The 18,833-nt window shown below is 38.6% G+C and overlaps 1 protein-coding gene across 1 annotated transcript in view; it reads right to left on the bottom strand.

The window, feature by feature from the left end:
* Positions 1–3,508: 3,508 nt before the first annotated feature.
* CMTM4 (CKLF like MARVEL transmembrane domain containing 4) overlaps positions 3,509–18,833 on the bottom strand; it is a 68,890-nt gene continuing 53,565 nt past the window's right edge. The window contains exons 3-4 of the mRNA XM_032803775.2: positions 15,742–15,840; positions 3,509–14,496 (exon numbers count right to left, since the gene is read on the bottom strand). Coding sequence (XP_032659666.1) covers positions 14,323–14,496; positions 15,742–15,840 — 273 coding nt within the window. The 3' untranslated portion in view covers positions 3,509–14,322. The remainder of the gene's footprint in view (positions 14,497–15,741; positions 15,841–18,833) is intronic.

The raw sequence follows: 18,833 nt of genomic DNA, 5'->3' as shown, positions 1-18,833 counted from the left end.
GCTGAGTTTTGTGTTTTCCTTTACATGTTTTTTTATTTTACAATCTCATTTTATAACCTTTCATGCTTTAAACCAGATACAATAATATGGTTTGGATTAATTGTGCCAGTTAGCACAGAGCATTGTAAGAGGCAGTGAGAAATGTGCTGCCTCAGCACTCAAGAGATTGTAGGCTCACTGCTATATTTTTGTAGACTATACCACACTCCTCTAACCCATGCATAAAAGGGATGTCACCATAAATGTTGTTATGATCTCTTCGGCAGTCTTTGGAAGTAAATAAGATCTTGTGTGTTTTGGGATCTGATACTGACATTCTTGTAAACAAATCTGCCCTTTAGATTTGCAGTTTATTCACATACTATTTCTGGAATTCAGGAATTATTCCTAAAATAAAATGAAAATCGTGTTTTTTTTATGCTGATGTTCTCAAAATCAAAGAGATGCATACAAAAATACTAAGATATTTCAGTATCACTTTAATAATACATTGTGTTGCTTGCTGTCACGATTTCATATTTATTGTTGAGATCTGGTGTTTTTCTTAAGCCTCAGCTCATGGAGTCATGTGATTATGTGAGACTGGCAGCTGTCATTTACAAAATTTCTAGCTCCTATAGTGGCTGGCAAAAAACAACCACCACCAACTGAAAAAAAATCTAACTCTGAAAACACAGGAGTCAGATAAAGTGAATCCAAATTTTATTATTTTTAAAGTCAAAAGTGATTTTAAAGCCAGTCATGATTTTTTGGGGCCTGACTCAAGATTTTTGAATGCTTGGGACTAGCCATGCTGCACTAAAGTTCTCAGTTTTTGACACGTTCAAGTCAATGGGACTTCTGGTTGCTCAGGACCCCTGAAAAATCAGACCTTGAGGGAATCAGCTGTTATTTGAGTGCAGAGGTTTCTTCTACTGAAATTGTTAGTTCAACAGTTTGTTATGATCAGGGCCGGCTCCAACTTTTCTGCTACCCCAAGGGGGGCGGGGGGAGTGGCGGCACTTCAGCGGCAGCTCAATTGAGCCGGTTCTTCTGCGGCAGTTCGGCGGCGGGTCCTCCTTCTCTTCCTCTTCAGTGGCAATTCGGCAGCAGCTCAAAGATGAAAAGAGGGACTGAGAGACTTGCCGCTGAATTCCCGCCAAAGACCCAGACTTGCCGCCCCTTTGAATTGGTCGCCTAAGCACCTGCTTCCTACGCTGGTGCCTGGAGCCGGCCCTGGTTATGATCATATTGCTGTTTTCTGCATTTTTAACCCCCATATATTTTAGTTCAATAATAATAATTAAAGTCAAAGCATTTACAATCTGATATAGGTATCACTTCACCTACAACTGAGATGTAGCTATCTAGCTTGCATTTCCACAATTCTGGAGCAGCACTCAGCAACAATACACAACAAATGAGGCTAGGAAGAGAAGCAAGCTTCCAATAGCAAATGCAGAGTGAACTTACATGTAAAGACAACGTACTTACAATTTAAAATGCCACTTACAGGATTATCAACGTTATAGGTAAGGAGAAAAAGAAAGTCTCCTTTTATACCGCATTTGGAGGAATTCACAAGGCACTCTCGCTGTTTCATCTCTGCACCTTATTCCTGTCAGTGGACGCTTTGTTCCAGTCTCCTGAGTCGTCATTGTACAAGTGATAGCACAAGGATACTACCGGGCATGGAACTCAAACCCTTTGTATAGAGCCTTTTTAGACTGTCAATTAATTTGCCAGCTGCGTGACACTAAGTAAGTGTTTAAGAAAACATTTAAAAGACTCTTATCAGTTACACCCAGGAATTTCACATTTCATGGCAAGAAAACTGAGCTATGATGATCACATCTCAACTCTCCACCCAAGGGGCCATCTCCAATACATTAAGTGAGAAACAATGTTTCTTCAGACTTCTGTATTTGAGAACTACAACCCCACTAACCCCTTTGAAAGCGGCAGGCAATTTGGAGTTCCGGATAAAGAGCAGACAAATTGGTTTTACTATGCTCTTGATCACGTTCATTGGTTAGTCACAGATTTCAAAGCCTGTATTTATGTCCTGTGCTTTGCTGGATACAACAGTGGGCAGTGCCAATCCTGGTGCTAGGATGGGATCCTTGTAAGAACTTGCAATGTTAATAGTAATAGTGGATGTATCTGGTAGCCCCAGCCTCAACACTCCCTGGAAACTAGGGTTATACGCTGTACAGGGAATCCAAACAAGTTTAATAAGGGGTTTATTTTTCAAGGTGTTCCTTTACACCACTGAAAACATATTTTTAAAAACTTGACAAATGAAAAGATGTTTTCTTTGAGCAGGGGACTGATTGTGCAGTTTGACAGCATCCAAAAATGAAAATCAAATGAGTCAGGTATTCTGTTAATCTGTTTTACTAAACCAGAAGTCAACTTTCCCCCGGGCGAAGGGAGGTGGGTAGAAGAATTTAAATTAAGAATATACATTTCACTTTTTTTTTTTTTTTTTTTTTTTAAACACAACAGCCAGCCAAGACCTCTTGTGGTGATCACCACACAGTGCAGGTTACAATGCCAGCACCAACCTGTCCATTGCCCAGCATTAAATTTCTGTTCTTTTTGTACTGCAACTAGCATGATGGGATCATGATCTGTGCGTGAGGTTCCTACATGCTACAGCAATAGAAACAAAATCCCATTGCTGACCTCATCATAGCCCAGCTATCATATCTCTAGCTCTGGTTACCTGTGAAGCCCAGACAGAAATTGCAACTGGTCTGTCTTATAGCAGGCCATATTTTAAGTAGTACATTTTAGAAAAAAGCACATCACACCAGTGCTTGACACTCTTCAGTGAGTCCCTCCCCAAGGAATTCATCCAGCATAGCAGGTTGTGGTGGATATAGGGTTTAAAAAAGAGCTCCAACTACCTGTCACTCTCAAGCAATTCCTCACAGGTACCTTATAAAGTGCCTTCCAAGCATCCCAAAAAGTTTTTCCACAACATTCATTCAATGAGCAGATCCCGAGAGATGTCCTCCCGCTCGCTTCTTGCCTTCAGAGACTCAAAGCCTTCAGCATCTAAGCAATAAAGAAATCCATCTTCCCACTTCCCAGGATAATATCTCATGCCACTTAACTTTCTGCCACCTTAGAGTGTATCCATTTCCTCCAAGATATCAGTCTCAGGCTTATTTACAATTCAGAGTACAACACTGCAAACCACAGTAAACAACAGCATTTCATTGAACAGGTCAAAAAAATCCCTCAACAGAGATCCTGTCACAAACATACACCACGGCAACTAGGCTGTTTGAGCTTTCTGCTACACAGAATTTATCAGGGACTACTTATGTGTTTGGTTTTGTAACAACTCTCTTATCCACAAAGAATCTCTTTCTTGGTGCTTTATCATCCTCACCAATTCAATCACAACAATTTTCTTTAAGCATCGAACTAATAAACCAGTTTACACCTGCTGTAGTAGTGGATGGCAATTTCAGACAATCATCAGCAAAGATGATAAATAACCAGCCACGACACCTAGTACTGAACTTATACATTATATTTACAGATGACGACAAAATGTTTTAAACACTTTAACATGTCCATTTATTAAACAAGAAATCCTTCACAAATGATTCCGTACTATACTGATCAGAAATTAGTGTTCAGAAAACTATTTTCCCTACATACAAAAATACAGATTTTACCACTATGAAGACATAATCAGAAGAGTACCATGAAAATTTTTAGAGCTCATTATCTTGATATATCAAAAGAACAAAGGAAAAAAGCTAGCAAAGAGATAATAGCAAACTCTAAAGGCAGCACAAATACTACATTTTAAATTGGAAAATTAAAAAAAATTATGCCCATATACAAAACACAGAATAAGCAAAACAACATTTAAAACTGATAAAATACACCATTTAAGTTGTGTTATAAAGATATGTGTTTTAAAAACATATAGACAAGATAAACAGCAACTTAGAGATTGCCTTCTATATCACATTAGTAAATTTATTACAATCCTTCAACTTTTGTTTATACTAGAACATTAATTAAAAAAGAAAAGAAGTGCATAACATATAAAGGAATATCAGTTGTCTCTATAAAACAAGTTTAGGAAGCGTTTGTTCTTGTATGATTTTCTTGCCTTTAAAGTTGTCCAGAGCATCAACAGAATTTCTTTGCATAAACAGCCTGACAGCTACTACACGTATTGTATCAGGTTAAATTAGTTACTGATACTGTGAAGAAGGTGACACCAGTTTGGATTAGAGGGTAAGTACCTGTGCTAGAAACTTTCAATATTCTTTGTTGACCATCTTACTTGTGGTTTTTTGCTGATCTAAAATAGATGTAAGAACATCAACCAAAAATACAGTTGAATTGTATCAGATTGTAAATGATATTTATACATAACATTTTGCTTGAATGCCAATTTTCTTAAAACTAAAAATTCATTTGTCAGAGTCAGAACATGCTTTTACACATGAAGGCGATATAATCACATGGGGGCCCGAGGCTATGGTCTTTGAAGTCAACGGGGAGTTTTGCCTGAGTAAAGGCTGCAGAATCAGGCCCTGAATCTGCAGTGGCACATACGAAAATGCTTAAAAGTATTTTCCTTAGCAGAAAATTACAATTTCCTTATCCAAAAGGGGAAACACACAAAGGTATCACACAGGAGAGTTGTGCTAATATTAAAAGGAAAAGTAGACCAACTTTGCCCAGTCCAGCAGCCTGCAAGTTCAAAGACAGAATTCTAACTCTGATTTAGCTTACACACAGATTTGGGAAGGAAAAAAAATTTTTTTATTCTAGATGGCATTTCTGAACCTCTTGTTGTTCACATTCACAAGTATGGTAGCACAGGAATAGATTCCCCGTCATTTAAAGTCTTTCAGCCAAGACAAGAGATTTCTTTTAAAAATTGATGTTCTACCTTAAGTAGTGGTCTAGATGCAGGAATGTTTGGATCAGCCCCAGCTGGGGCTCAGATTCAGCATCAGGGTTGCATATGCATCCCACAAATGGGGATCTCTTCAGGCATGTCTTAAAGGGGGGAGAAGGGCGAAGTATTTTCAAGTATATTTTTCCGTTAGTCTGAGTTGTTTTTCACCTTTCAGGTTACAGTTTTGGGCAGAGCAGAGCAAAATAGGTACAACTTGCCTGTTCTACCTTGAACGCAGAACTTTACTATTAGTGTATAAAGGGGAAAAATGGCTGCTGCTACCATTAAGGCTAGTGTTAGTGAAAATAAAACACAAAGCTGGAAATGTGTTAGTAAGCCACGTTACACAAATAGTGTTTACTGGTTTAGTACATTACATTTCTGTCTTTATGACTGACAAAGTACTTATACCAAACTTGGAAGGCACCCTAGGTGAAGCAGTTTTTCCAATATTTGTTTACAAGTATGTAAAAAGGCATAACAAAACGTCAACTTTTCAAATCAGAACTGAGCAATGAAGTGAGTAATAAATACATACTTTACTATTTTATTCTGGGTTCCTGAACCCTTACAAACATCAACATATACAAACAGTTTCAATGGACACTAATGTAGAAGAGGAGAAACCTGGCCAACAGAACACCTTTCAAGTAGCTATATCATTCATTCTAGGATGTCCTAAGTGTTGTATTTTAAATATAGGAATTATTTTAAAATGCATTAAATTGATTACAATACAAATAAAAAGTACTATTCTCACTATAGGTCTGCAACGTGATTTAAAGCTGCATGCATGGTAGTGATAAGATGCACTATCCCTCCACAATATCCAATTGCTAGGAACCAGTAAATATTCAAGATCTAAAGTATAAAAAGTAGAAAATTGAAGGTAGCAAATTTTCAAAATACCAGGCTGCTAGCCTGAACCACTTTAAACCTATAGACTTCAGGAACAATATAGCATTGCTAAAGTATTTAGACTATTTTACTTTTAGGATTAAAAGATTACTAAAAAGTACTAAGTCAAACTAGTTATAGATATTTCCTTTCAAATGTGAAGCTTTCAACTAAATATGTCTGTTAAGACATTTGTCAAAAAAACCGACACCCTGAAATTTACTATGTTCTGGATACTCATCGGGTCCTTGCAAGTCAAAAGAAGCAGATGTTTATATTTCATCCTGTTCCCTCAGTATTTCACATCCAGAGGTTATTAATATAGTTGTAGGACCAGCCCCAACCAAACCCCAAAAACCTGTTTACAAGATCTGGACACTGCCTTTTAAAATGTTTTTAAGTCTTCATTATGAATTTATGACAATTTCCATATCCTTCACTATATGTTAGTTAGCTTTTACTTAGCTCATGAAATCCATGGGACTGAAAACCTTCATAGTAAGTTCAAAGCTCTGTGTTATAAATATGTCAATCAAGGTTAACTAGGTATATTGTATATAAAAACAAACTTCAATATTTTCTTTGCCAAGTATAATTTAAAAAGGAACACCTGTGACTAGTTATACAAAAAATATTTGTTAGCCCATAGCTACTAAGAGACACATTTTCACTAGGTCATTCATCCAGCAGAGCTGAATGAGTCCGGTGGGATTGTGAATAGGTAACTATAGTATATGCCAGCGCAAGATGTACTTCATCACATTTTTGGAAAGAAATGGGTGACTTGCACTTAGAGGCATAAATAACAACACTTTTGAAGCCTGCATGTCCCTAAACAAAATTGACTGGTGTCATCTACTCTAAATCAAAGATTATTATAAATCACAGCCTGAGCAGATTTTCTTTTAAAAGTGTATTTCAGAAACATCAATGGATACACGAGGGTCAAAGATTTTTTTTCTTTTAACTTTACACACACCAAAAAAACCACTTTAGGGCCAGACTGTATGCTCCTACTCTCCCAGCCAATTTGAAACCTCTCTCCTCCTGTGAATGGATGATGGCTACTATGGCGATAGAAAGATAGTGCTAATAAGAAAAATTCTAGTAAAGTATCCAGCTAATTCTTGAATAAGGAGAAATAGTTTGTAAAGAGCGATTTAACTTAATCCTGCTTCTGAGTCTTGGTAACTTCCCCTACTGAAAGGAAGAACTCTCTACCACTTTTATTAGTGGTTTTCAAATAGAATTTCTTTCCAGATCCTTACTTAACAAACATTACAGCATTCTGCTATTTTCGTACATATTTCAGTTTCCTTTCAAAATGATATTTTTATGACCATTAGCCTAAAATAGGTTTAAACACAATAGTTAAAAAACAACCTTCTATCTCCGCATAACGTGTCTGATCCTTAGTTGACTCCAAGGCCATCCCAGCAGTCCACCACATTATGAATGGGGCTCACAGCTAGTATTCTGATCTTGCAGGGACCTACACACTTCCTCAACTTTACACAACCTAAATAGCTTTGATTTCAGTGAGACTACTCAGTGTGTAAAACTTTGCAGGATCGGTGCCTCACACGGGGCACATTCACCTTTCTAGTGAAACCAGTACTTGCATTCTGTAGTGACGCCTTTGACCAACTACTGGCTTTTAATTGGGTTGTTCGATAACCACACTGGCTGATATAACAGCACAGCTCTGACACAGATTTTACAGTATACTTTTCACAAGCACAGACTCTCTCTGATTTAGTATCTTATTTCCTGACTAGGGATGGGATGTGACCTAGAGGCTGGGAACAAAAAAATCCAGATTTCCAAACCTGTTTCTACCATTGACTCGCTGTCTCTCTGTCTCCTCTTCTGTGAAAAGCAGAAAACACCTCCCTTCTCCTTCCCAAGGGCATTGAGAATTATTAATGTTCACACATCACTTGGAAAATAAAGAGAGTTATGTAAAAGCATTAACAGATTTTTCTTAGGTTCATGGTTAGATTCTACCAGACTATTTATTTGTCCTAAATATCAATCAAAGACCTTTGGCTCTAGAGGTTTCAGCATTAAGAGCTTATCATGTTTATGCTATTTAGACTTGGAAAGGTGTTCAGTCTTTACATCACATCTGAAGGAGGATGGTTGATGCTATTTTTAATAGTGTTTGAAATGCAGACTGCCTCTGGCTTTTTGTGACGAGTGCTCTCCAGAACCACTGTAATATTAATTACCACCCCAGAAAGGAAATGGGTGAACAAATGTTTATTAAAAAGAGAGTCAGAAAAGACGACACTAGGCACAGATGTGGGGAGATTTCAGACCAGGAAAAGATTCCCTGTTGAAAAATAAAGCAGAATTATGCCAAAATGATGTGATGTGGGTATGTTAAGCATCACTTGCTCTGCCTGTATGTCTCAACCCAATGTAACAGAAAGGGTAAGTAGCATAAGGGGAGATCTTCACTTGTTTAAGGAGGCCAAAATGGACATTTCACTGAAAACTTCAGTGATTAATTCTACAATCCAGTTGCAAGGGACTACCTGGGTCCGTTGTCTAGAACAGCAACTCTCAAACAGAGCTCTATCTAGTAGTCTGAATGAGAGTATTATAAGACCCAGTGGATCTTGCAGTAACAGGGCAGGACCATGCCAGGCTCTCTCTCTTATGAAAGAAGATTTGAGACAGTCACTGATTTAGAGGAGACTGGAGATAGCCAGCTTCCATCTCCCCCCACTTCCCACCAAAATTAACTATCAGGCACAAGCGGAGAGAACAAAAAAGGTCCAGACCACTCTAAGGCCAAGTCTACACTACGAGATTAAATCGATTTTAGATACGCAATTTCAGCTACGAGAATAGTGTAGCTGAAATCGAATATCTAAAATCGATTTACTCACCCGTCTTCACCGCGCGGGATCGATCCGCGCGGCTCGCTGTGTCGAATCCGGAAGTCCGGTCGTCTAGCTGGAGTTCCGGAATCGATCTAAGCACGCTCTGGGATCGAGATATCGCGTCCAGACCAGACGCGATATTTCGATCCCCGAGCAATCGATTTTAACGCGCCGATCCAGCGCGTAGTCTAGACGTGGCCTAAGTGACAGGCTACAGAACTAAGCTATGTGACACGAACCCTAAAAGTTCCTTGTGAATGGAAAGTTAATTTCAAACAGAGCTTTATCTGCCAATCCTGATGGTACACTGAGGCTCTTTAAAGTTCCTTTCTGATGTCATTCACGGCTTTGCCTAACAATCTACCACCAAGAAAGGAAAAAGTAATAAACTTTGCTACCACAGCCACCCAAGCTATAACTTGTATTCAGAAGGTTACAAGGACTGGATGGACAGCACTGACACTGTGGGACCAGGGCCACTGTTTCAGAACCATCAAGTGCTAGAGAGCTTGGGGCCCTCTGAAGCACTGGCATGAGATCTCACAGCTACCTCTCTGGACAAGGGAAAGGGTCTTCCATTCTTTTCACCTCTGTGCGAGTGCTGCAGGCAGAAGACAGGATTTACAGGAGAAACACAACTAGCTGGGGACCTGGGTACACCACACAGCTTCCAAATTTCTGAAGGAGGAAGCAAAACACACCAAACTAATCCCAAAGGGAAATACTTAACTAAATAAAGAGAAGGTGCTGGACAATCTGCCCTCATCTTTCCAAACGCAGAGCCAAACCCCATTTAGTCTGGTGGAGAGGGATGTACAAAAACTTCCCTGGAGAAACAGGGCAATTATTAGGTGATTTCCATGGCGGGGGGAGGGAGGGAGCAAATAGGAGGCAGGAAGAACCACCTTTGCTACTAGGCAAGTAAATTACCAAAAACCCAGTTCCTACTAGGTTTCTTGTGAAATTATTTCTATGGTTGAGAATGGTTTCCATGTTGCTATAGTTACAGAGAATGTGACAAGGTGAGCAAGTGGCAAGACTGACAAAATTGAATATGGGTTTGACAGAAAGCCGCGTACAGAACTATTTAAAACAAACAAACAAAACCAGATGTCTGCACGTGTAGCTGCTACCATTATTTGTCTATTTCATTCATGTTCTCTTATGGGTAGGGCCCTACCAGATTCACAGCCGTGAAAAACACATTACGGACCGTGAAATCAGACCTTCCAGTGAAATGTCGCTATTGGAAGGGAGGGAAAGGCGCAGGCCTGGGGGTGTCCCAGTAGGGGAGCTCTTACCATTCAGCTGGCTCCTGCTGATAGTCCGCCAGGCTAAGGAGGGACGGGACTTCCTCTTCCCCTGCACGGCTGTTCTTAGGAGGAGATAGACCCATTTCCTCCCCTGGCTGCAGAAAGATCTGTAGCTGTGGTGCCTTCAGAGCCCAAACAGCAGTCACCAAGCTTCCTGCAGCCAGAGGAGGTTCCCGGAGGTGGAGGTGGGTCTGATCTCCCCTTGCTTCTGGGACCGCCCCAGCTAGGGGCTCCTAGCTGCTAATCCCAGCTGGTCTGGAGAGGGACAGGACATGCTCTTCCCCTGCATCGCAGCTCTGGAAAGGGAGGAGGGAGAGATCAGCTCCACCTCTGGGTACCACCCCTGGTTGCAGGAAGCTCCATGGAGACCAGCTCTGACGGCAGCACGGAAATGAGGGTGACAATCCCACGACCCCGCTACAACAGCTTTGCGACCCCCCAAGTCTCATTTTGAGTCACCACCTCGATGGTTACAATACCGTGAAATTTCAGACATGAAATCTGAAAAGGTAAAACTGACCTATTTTAAAACCCTCCGGCCATGAAATTTACCAGAATGGACCGTGAATTTCCTAGGGCCCTACTTATGGGATGTGCACAAATATGGCAATTTTTTCCCTCAGCTACACATACATACTGAAATACATTGGGACTGCATATCTGAGGACAAGATTTGCCTTGGAAAGAATGCCCAGATGCCCAAGACAATTTCAAGCACCACATTTCCACATCATTGAGAAATGGTTTAATGGTCTGGTTTTAATTTGAGCACTATTTACAATGTTGTGGATCCCTTTGTGAAGCAAAGTAGTTCTCTTGTGGACTAAGGAAGTGGACCCTTTATGTTTAACAAGCGGTTCAAAGTGAGACTAACCAGTGGTAAAGCAGAACCATAATCTGATAGGGGGAAGCACTTTAAGATGAGTTTCCTATATAAGTCTCACAAAAGTTAAACTTTCTGCCCCATTTTTTTTATATAGAGGCCAATATCAGTATCTGCATTTTGGTTATTAGTTTTTTTTAATTTGTTGATTATTAGTTTTTTAATTTTAATGCTGATATTTCATTATGCCACAGTACAAAATCCAGTCTGGAAAAAACAAATCATTGTGTACATACCGTAGGATATCAGCATATGAATTTTAATTTTCTATCAGGCCAATGAATCCATCCCCTCCAACTTACATGACATTCATAAATAACGTTTTCCTAGACTAACAAATCTCTAATTTAGTTTTTTTTTTAAAGTGTATCTATCAACACTAAAATCATCTTTGGTCCCAAAAGTTATATGGAAGTTGCATTTATTTTCCGTTTGTTTACAGCTATTTAAGATTTGTGTTCAGAAAGTGGGTTTTTAAAATTTTTATTCTGTCCTAGCTCATCTCAAAAACTTCGTATCTTCTTGTATAATTGTGCTGACCATGTAATCATGGTGTAAATAATAAATAATTATATTTTGTACTCAGAACATCAAACCCATTGTATCTCATGTGTAATCATATCATACATTTGCTATATGATTGTACAATATACTAGAGACCACTGTATCAGATTACTGTAAAAAAAGTAATTCACATTAACTAGCCAGACCAAGCATGCACTTTAACAAAAACCTTCTGTGATCTAACTCTGACAAAGCACTATGCAGTTTTCCCTCCTTTCCCATGCAGTAAAATGCACATAATGTTAAAAGATACCAAGAAAGTACATAAAATTGTAAATGGATATCTGTCTAGATCTCTAAGTAACTAAAACATTGCTTAGGGTCAGAAATTAACTACAAAAGCACAAGGGGATTGTATAACATACCATTTCATTCCTTCTACTGATCAGCTAACAGGATATGCTTTTGCTATGTTGAAAAGTCTTCGTTATTATACCATACACTGGATTCCTCTATTACTTGACTTCAGCGGAAGACCTCACCCATGAAATATTAATATAGGCATCCTCTGAATCCCTTTTTAGAGGGTTTCGATAACATTTCAGTATACTCCTTTAAACTAAGCTGCAAGTCTACCCTAAAGATCACTGTGTTTAGTTTTTCAGGTTTATTTATAGATATTTTTTTTTAAAACTGCAACATCTACGAACTACCCCAATTATATCATCCCGTCAATGCTTGGCACAGCATGCTGAAAAAAGAACTTGTCCAATGGGCACCGTGCAGACTTCCATTCCGCACTGCTAACCATACTGAATTATGAGTCATTTTTCATGTGACACCCCATTAAAGCTAGCTTTCACTGGAATTAATTAATAAAATACCTATGTTCTTAACCACTCTAAACGATCATTAGAACTTCAACTATTAGACTCTAAACTCAGCACTCTCTTCAGTTACAACTTTCAGTGAAACGTAAAATATAACATTAAATATGATATGATAAAAATTTCCTTTAATTTAATTATTAAAACAGAATTTTAAAAAGATCTAGTTTCTGTGGAATGCTTGCAAATAGCAAACAAGTTGGAGAATGATAAGAGAGAAACAGTCTCACTTTCTGGTTTTCATGCATCAGCACAAAGCTTGCATTGCCTGCTTTGTGAAGTGTAGAATGTTCAAATCTAGAACCTTCCCTGTTTTTTTGGAATTACAAAAAATAAAAAAATGTTTCATGTAAACATTTCTATTAACTTTAGGATTGGTAAAACTGTTTGGAAAAAAAAAATCTACATTTTGCACTTAAAATTGACTTGACAGTGTCTTATACTTATGATTCCAACTATGTATTGGTGTAAACATCAACCCATACTGGGAATAGTTACACATGAATACAATGCTAAAAGTCTGTGGAACAAACTCAGATCTGGTGTGAGTGTATACAACTTCACTGACTTCCATGAAGATCTTACTCAAGTACATCAGGTTTACATTTGACTCCACTGGGGGTGGCATGATGTTGTGTTCCCATCTACAATAAATGAGAAAGCTGTTGTAAGCACTTATCCATATGCCAACCCATTATTACATGGGACACACACGATATTGGTGAAGTCTCCCTAATAAAATTATGATTAAGGTTCTAGACATATTATTGCAGAATTCAATAACCAGAGAATACAGTCTTCTCTTCACTGAAAGTTCAATGGAAGTGAGAAAATTTGAGCTAGGAAAACGGCCTGTAAAGATGAGAAGCAAACAGAGAAAAACAATAGGTTCAACCACCCATAAGTCCTTGTTACCTAAAATTAGCTTCAAAGGAACATTATAAAAATGTTTTATAGCTATGTCCAATGTAGGCATTAAACCAAATTATTTTACCTACTACCAACCAATTTTAATTTAACAGAACAACCAACCTAAAACCAGAATATGCCATAAAATGTATTTAGCCTACACAAAACATGTCATAGTCTTGGAATATCCTACAATATATACATCATGTATTTTTGGTGGCTCTTGATTTCCTTAAAATTCCCAGATGACTGAACCTTGAAATAAAAAATGAACCTTGATTGGGGTGTAGTCTCTATTACCTGACAACCCCCCAAAAGTATTTCATGAATGAAAATCATGTAATACATATTCAAACACGAGTAGACACCTACATACTAGTGTTGGATGGGTTGTGTTGACTGTGCATCAGGTGAAAGCACTAGTCAAAATCTGGCTGAGGTCATAAGAAATGAGTTTGGTGGTTTTAGAATAGTCTATAGTGTGTCTGTCCATATCACCAATCCACCAGCCCAAATATCTGACGTGACTGCCTGTGTCAGCTACAAAATGCACCAAGGATGGAACTGTGGTAAGTCCTGCAGGTGAGAAGTGAATTGCATTGGCAAAGCTGCATGAGGAAGTGTATAAAGTGTTGGTGTATGCTAAAGCTGGCTTATGTTATTGCTATTTGTCCCTCACTTTCTTTTCATATGCAATAAAATGTACTTAAGTTTTGGAATATTTCTTTCTTTTAACAGAACAACACAACGTTGATCATAACATTCCTACTGGGTGATGAAATAGTGGCAGAGTGCGCAAGTCTCTCTAGAGCTGGTACCTGGAAAGAAGTACTATGCAGGTGTTTAATCTAAAATATTAACATACATCAGATATATATGTAATCATTGTATATAGATCGTGCTTTTGAATGGCCAATAATTATAGCCTCCAAGCCAATAGCTTCTGAATAAATGTAGATCAATTTCTCTCTCTGTACATATAAATGGTCAGCTTATCTCTGCCAAGACTCTTCCTAAAAAATGAAAACTTCAAACTATATAAAACTTCACTTGATGAAGCGAAATAAAAAGTTGCTGTTTTCTATCCCCTCTTTGCAGTCCCACTCCGCTGTAGTTTTCACGCATCCAGACGCTGAATCTCAGGGCGGTGATCTACTTCTCTTGATTCTGTCCGAGCACGAATGTAATCACTTGTCTGCCGGCTGTTCTGCTGTCTGCTGTTCATTCGCCATTCTTTAACAGCTAAATACATATTCACAGCATACACTATCATCGCCAAGAAACCAAATATCTAGAAGAAACAGCAGCAAAACTTTGTCAAAGGCAATCTTCCAAATCAAAAATGGTAACAGATTCACAACAAAATCATTAGAGCTTGATGATGTACTTAGCATCGACACATTGGTGTGGCCTATAAAAATCAGCTCCAATACCTTTTATTTTAAATGAATTTTTGCATTTGTGAAAGGTACTAGATTAATGATCTTAAAGACTGAAGGTCTCTAGACACAGAACACCCTTGACACTGGCAATACAAGATAATGTTCATGTCAAAGGGACCTCTAACGAGAGACAAGATAGTTCTTTCCCCATTAAATCCTCGCCTTTTCTGCTGGATTTAACAAGGATGCCAAACACAGATTGTGGGTTTTGTGAAACTGAGTGAGAGAGAAGCTACCAGCTTATTGCTTATCCAAACACTCAGCAAATGATAGTGATTTTGATCGCTCTGGAGCTAATCTGGCCTCAAGCCAGTGATGCAAACAGAAATGACCTAGAGCCACAATGAGAATTCCACCTTCACTTATCTATCATGCTGTGAAGCAATGCAAGTTAAATACTGCTACTGTACCATATGGCACTGAATGACAAGGATGGAAGAGATCATTGTCCCAAGATCAGGCCCCTCAAAGCACAGGAAATAAGGAGTTAATTTTTACTTCTCCTCAATTTCATCCCTGCAAAATTCTGTGGAGCAGTTATATGACTTTAACTATTATTATACTCAGCCTTGTAAAACTCATTAAAATTTGCCAGTTCAGGAACAAAATCGATCCACTTGCCCTTATGATGGTTGTGGTAATAAAAAATGAATACTCTTTTACTCACCAATAAAAGAAAAACTTGCTAAAGAGAATGTAAGTAGAATTTTGCAAGACTTTAAAATGAATCTGATTTCATGCTTAGCTGTAACCTTTTATTAAAAGTAGTAAATAAAAGTATTTGCCAATGACCATTCAAAGTTATAGAATATCTGATCAACTAAGCCTAAAACTTAGTTTCTTTGGCTCTCATCATTAAAACTTTTGGGGAGAAGGCTTATCCAATAGCACCTCATGTCATAAAGGGAGAGCTGATTTCCTGGAGATCAAAACATCGCTACTAGCCAAAAATGTGTAGATGATAACCATTAAAGTATATAGAGATGTGTGAACAAGGGTGAGGGAAATATCCAGTGGGGTGCAGGAAAAAGTCACCCTTTACTTCTGATGAAAAATAATTGTCAAGAGTAAAGAAATTTGAATAGTTTTCTTACCACAGCAGCAATTTCTGCTCCAGTTTTATGGTTCAAAGCAGCAAGTACTACAGATGCAATGAAAAAGAAGAAAGTGCTGAGTCCAGTGTTGACAAGATCCTATAAAAATAAAGTTATTAGAATTACACACAATCATCCTTTTTTGTTTTATACTGAATGGATTAAACACAGAGGAAGATCAGAGCAGAATCTGCATTAACATTCCCCCAACTTTAATGTAGTTTATCCTTTTGCAAAAAAGGCACTGATACTTATCCAGGAAGTACATTACACTCAAAACATACACGTACACAAATATATATACATGCTGTGTGAGTAACATTTGCAAATCACTGCAGATTCAGAATATGTTACATCAGTTTCTATTCAGAGTTAGTATTTAGAAGCAAAAAAGCACTGCTAGTACAAACTGTAAATACAACTATTTTAGTACAGCTGACATTAAAGGAATCTGCAGCATTTCAACTGGTTAACCTTAATGCAGCTCTCATGTGTGACTCAAACTATTGCTCTTTCAAGCCACTGGAGCCAGACAGTGTCTTATTTGTAAAAGTACTCCACACTTTATGGCACTATATGAATAATACAGAATGTCTATTCTCTCTCTCACACACACACTTTTATTAATATATGTATTGGATAAGCAAGTATGTAATATTCACACACTATTTATATATGTCCATAAAAAAACCACACACTCTCTCCAAGAAGTTACCAGGATCAGAAAGAAATTTGATTTTTTTTTTAAATGTAGGAACACTTGCAGCAGCAACATATGCAATTCAACTAACTAGATTCTGCGTTGCTTAGCAATGAAGTAATCATGCCGCTAAGCTTCCAGCATTCCAAATCAGGTCACTAACATACTGCTGTGGACACAACTACAAATTCTAAACTAGCAGCTATTGACAAGAGGGCTCTTTTCTTCAATACTCCATTCAACTGCCAACAGTTAAAAATCATGAAAGCAAGAGATAAAGTACCAAAAGAACAGAGTGGTAGAATCATTTAGTTTATAAAGAATCCCTAGTGTGTTATTTAGGGCACTCTCCTGCATCATTTTAAGGGAAAGAAGCCATTAGTGTTGCCTTGGAATCTAGCTGCTCAGACAGATAGGTTACCACCAGTTCTTCGAGACAAGCAGAGTGCAATTATGAAGGTGAGGGAGACAGGGGCAAGGAAGAGCATGGAATGCAGCAGCTGAGGACAGGGCAGGGTAGGTAACCTTAAGGAACATGCAGTAACTGGGGGAAAGTAACAACACTAACTGAAGGGACAGAAGGATCAGCTTTGTAAAACCAAGGCTACAGTGCAAACCATAGTTTCAAATTCAAATGTGGCAACTGATAACTACAATATAAAATGTTCTGGAGGTATTTCAAACATGCCCATCACTGTATTATCTGTAATTAAAATGCACGGTTGTCCATGGTGGCCTCTGCTGTTAAGTCTTTCCTACATTCAGCCACTTTGCTTACTGCCAATTCCCACTCTCCATCATTTATTGCAGTAACATTTTTGCAAAAAGGAAATCTTGTTAAGTACTGTAAATATGGTTATGCTTGGACTCTGATGTATTTCTTCAAGTGGGGCATTCCATGGACAAGGGCCCTTGACTAAGCTCCAAGAATCTCAAACTTTGACCTGGCCACAGCTAGCTGCAATATGAAAGCAGCTGTCACTGTGGATTGTGAAAAGATATGGTAAGGTCCCAAACCATTTTCTGCCTTAAAGGCCAAGGATTTGAAAAAAGCACTAGAAGGACAGATTATAGAGGGTGCAAATCACTGTCATGATATATGTGCTCATCTGGAAAAACTTCTGAGAAGATGGGCTACTACAGTCTGTACAAATTGGGGTTTGTGTTGTCTTTGCTTTCAGCCCAGGTACAGTAAATTACAATAAGATGAATACAAGGATCACTATGGCCAGATCCTCATCTAAAAGGAAGAGACAGTTTCCTGACACGTTGGAGAAAAATCCATTATTCACTACTGTTGCAACCTGTATCCAGAATCAGTGCTGAATGCAGTAAGACTGCCAGACTACCTTGAAAAATGGAGGGAGAGGTCAGTGACCAAAGATAGCAAAATGTTTGCACATGATCAACACCTGTCTAAAGAGCAGCTACCTCAAATTATACCTAGGCAAGTCTGAAGTGATGGTGGTTATATTTGCCAAGGAGTATTACAACCAAGATCAGGAGCCTAGGCGTAGATGCTGAACAAGTATATATGAAGGCACAGGTCCTATCTTGAAGGCCTGAGCATCCAAAAAACAAAGATGTCCACTTACTGCTTTCAGGGAGCAAGCAGCATTTCACAACCTCTCCAAGTGGAGGAGAAATATACAGTACTGATCCCTGTGACTGTATGAGAGATGCTCAGTACTAGTCTTTAGGTCCTGTTTGAGGGGAATGACTCAAGTCATCATAGTGTTGCACTGTCCACTTCAGCTAAGTCTTGTAAAGAAGTCAGTAACGCCTAGGCTTGATGCTAGTCAACATTCTCATCAGTGATTTGGAGGTAAATATAAAATCACTGCTCATAAAGTTTGCAGATGACACAAAGATCAATGGAGTGGTAAATAAGGATATGGGTAGGGCAATTGTTCAGAACAATCTGGATAGCTCGGTGAGCTGGGCCCAGTCAAACAAAATTCATTTTAATATTACCAAATGCAGAGTTTAGCTTTAAAGAAAAAAAAGAAAAGAAAAACAGCTGAGAGGTGACTTGATTACAGCAGATAAGTAACTTCACAGAGAGAAGGTACTAAAAGTCTTTTTAATTTAGTGCAGTATTTCCCAAACAGTGGGCTGTGATTGGGACGGCTGTTGAAAAGTCGTGGGGCCAGTGCAGAGGCCCAGCTGTAATGGTGTTACTTGTCCTTTCCAGGTGTTGTGACTTGATTCAGAGATTCTAAGGCCAGAAGGGACCATTGTGATCATCTAAGTCTGACCACCTGCAAAACACGGGCCATAAAAAACTACCTCAAAATAATCCCTAGATCGAGGTAGGCAACCTATGGAACGCATGTCAAAGGCGGCACGCAAGCGGATTTTCAGTGGCACTCACACTGACCAGGTCCTGGCC

This window comes from Chelonoidis abingdonii, chromosome 19 (genome assembly GCF_003597395.2).
Source record: "Chelonoidis abingdonii isolate Lonesome George chromosome 19, CheloAbing_2.0, whole genome shotgun sequence".
Taxonomy (NCBI): Eukaryota; Metazoa; Chordata; order Testudines; family Testudinidae; genus Chelonoidis; species Chelonoidis abingdonii.
Note: the sequence above shows the minus strand (reverse complement) of the source record. Positions and strands in the feature narration are given on the sequence as shown.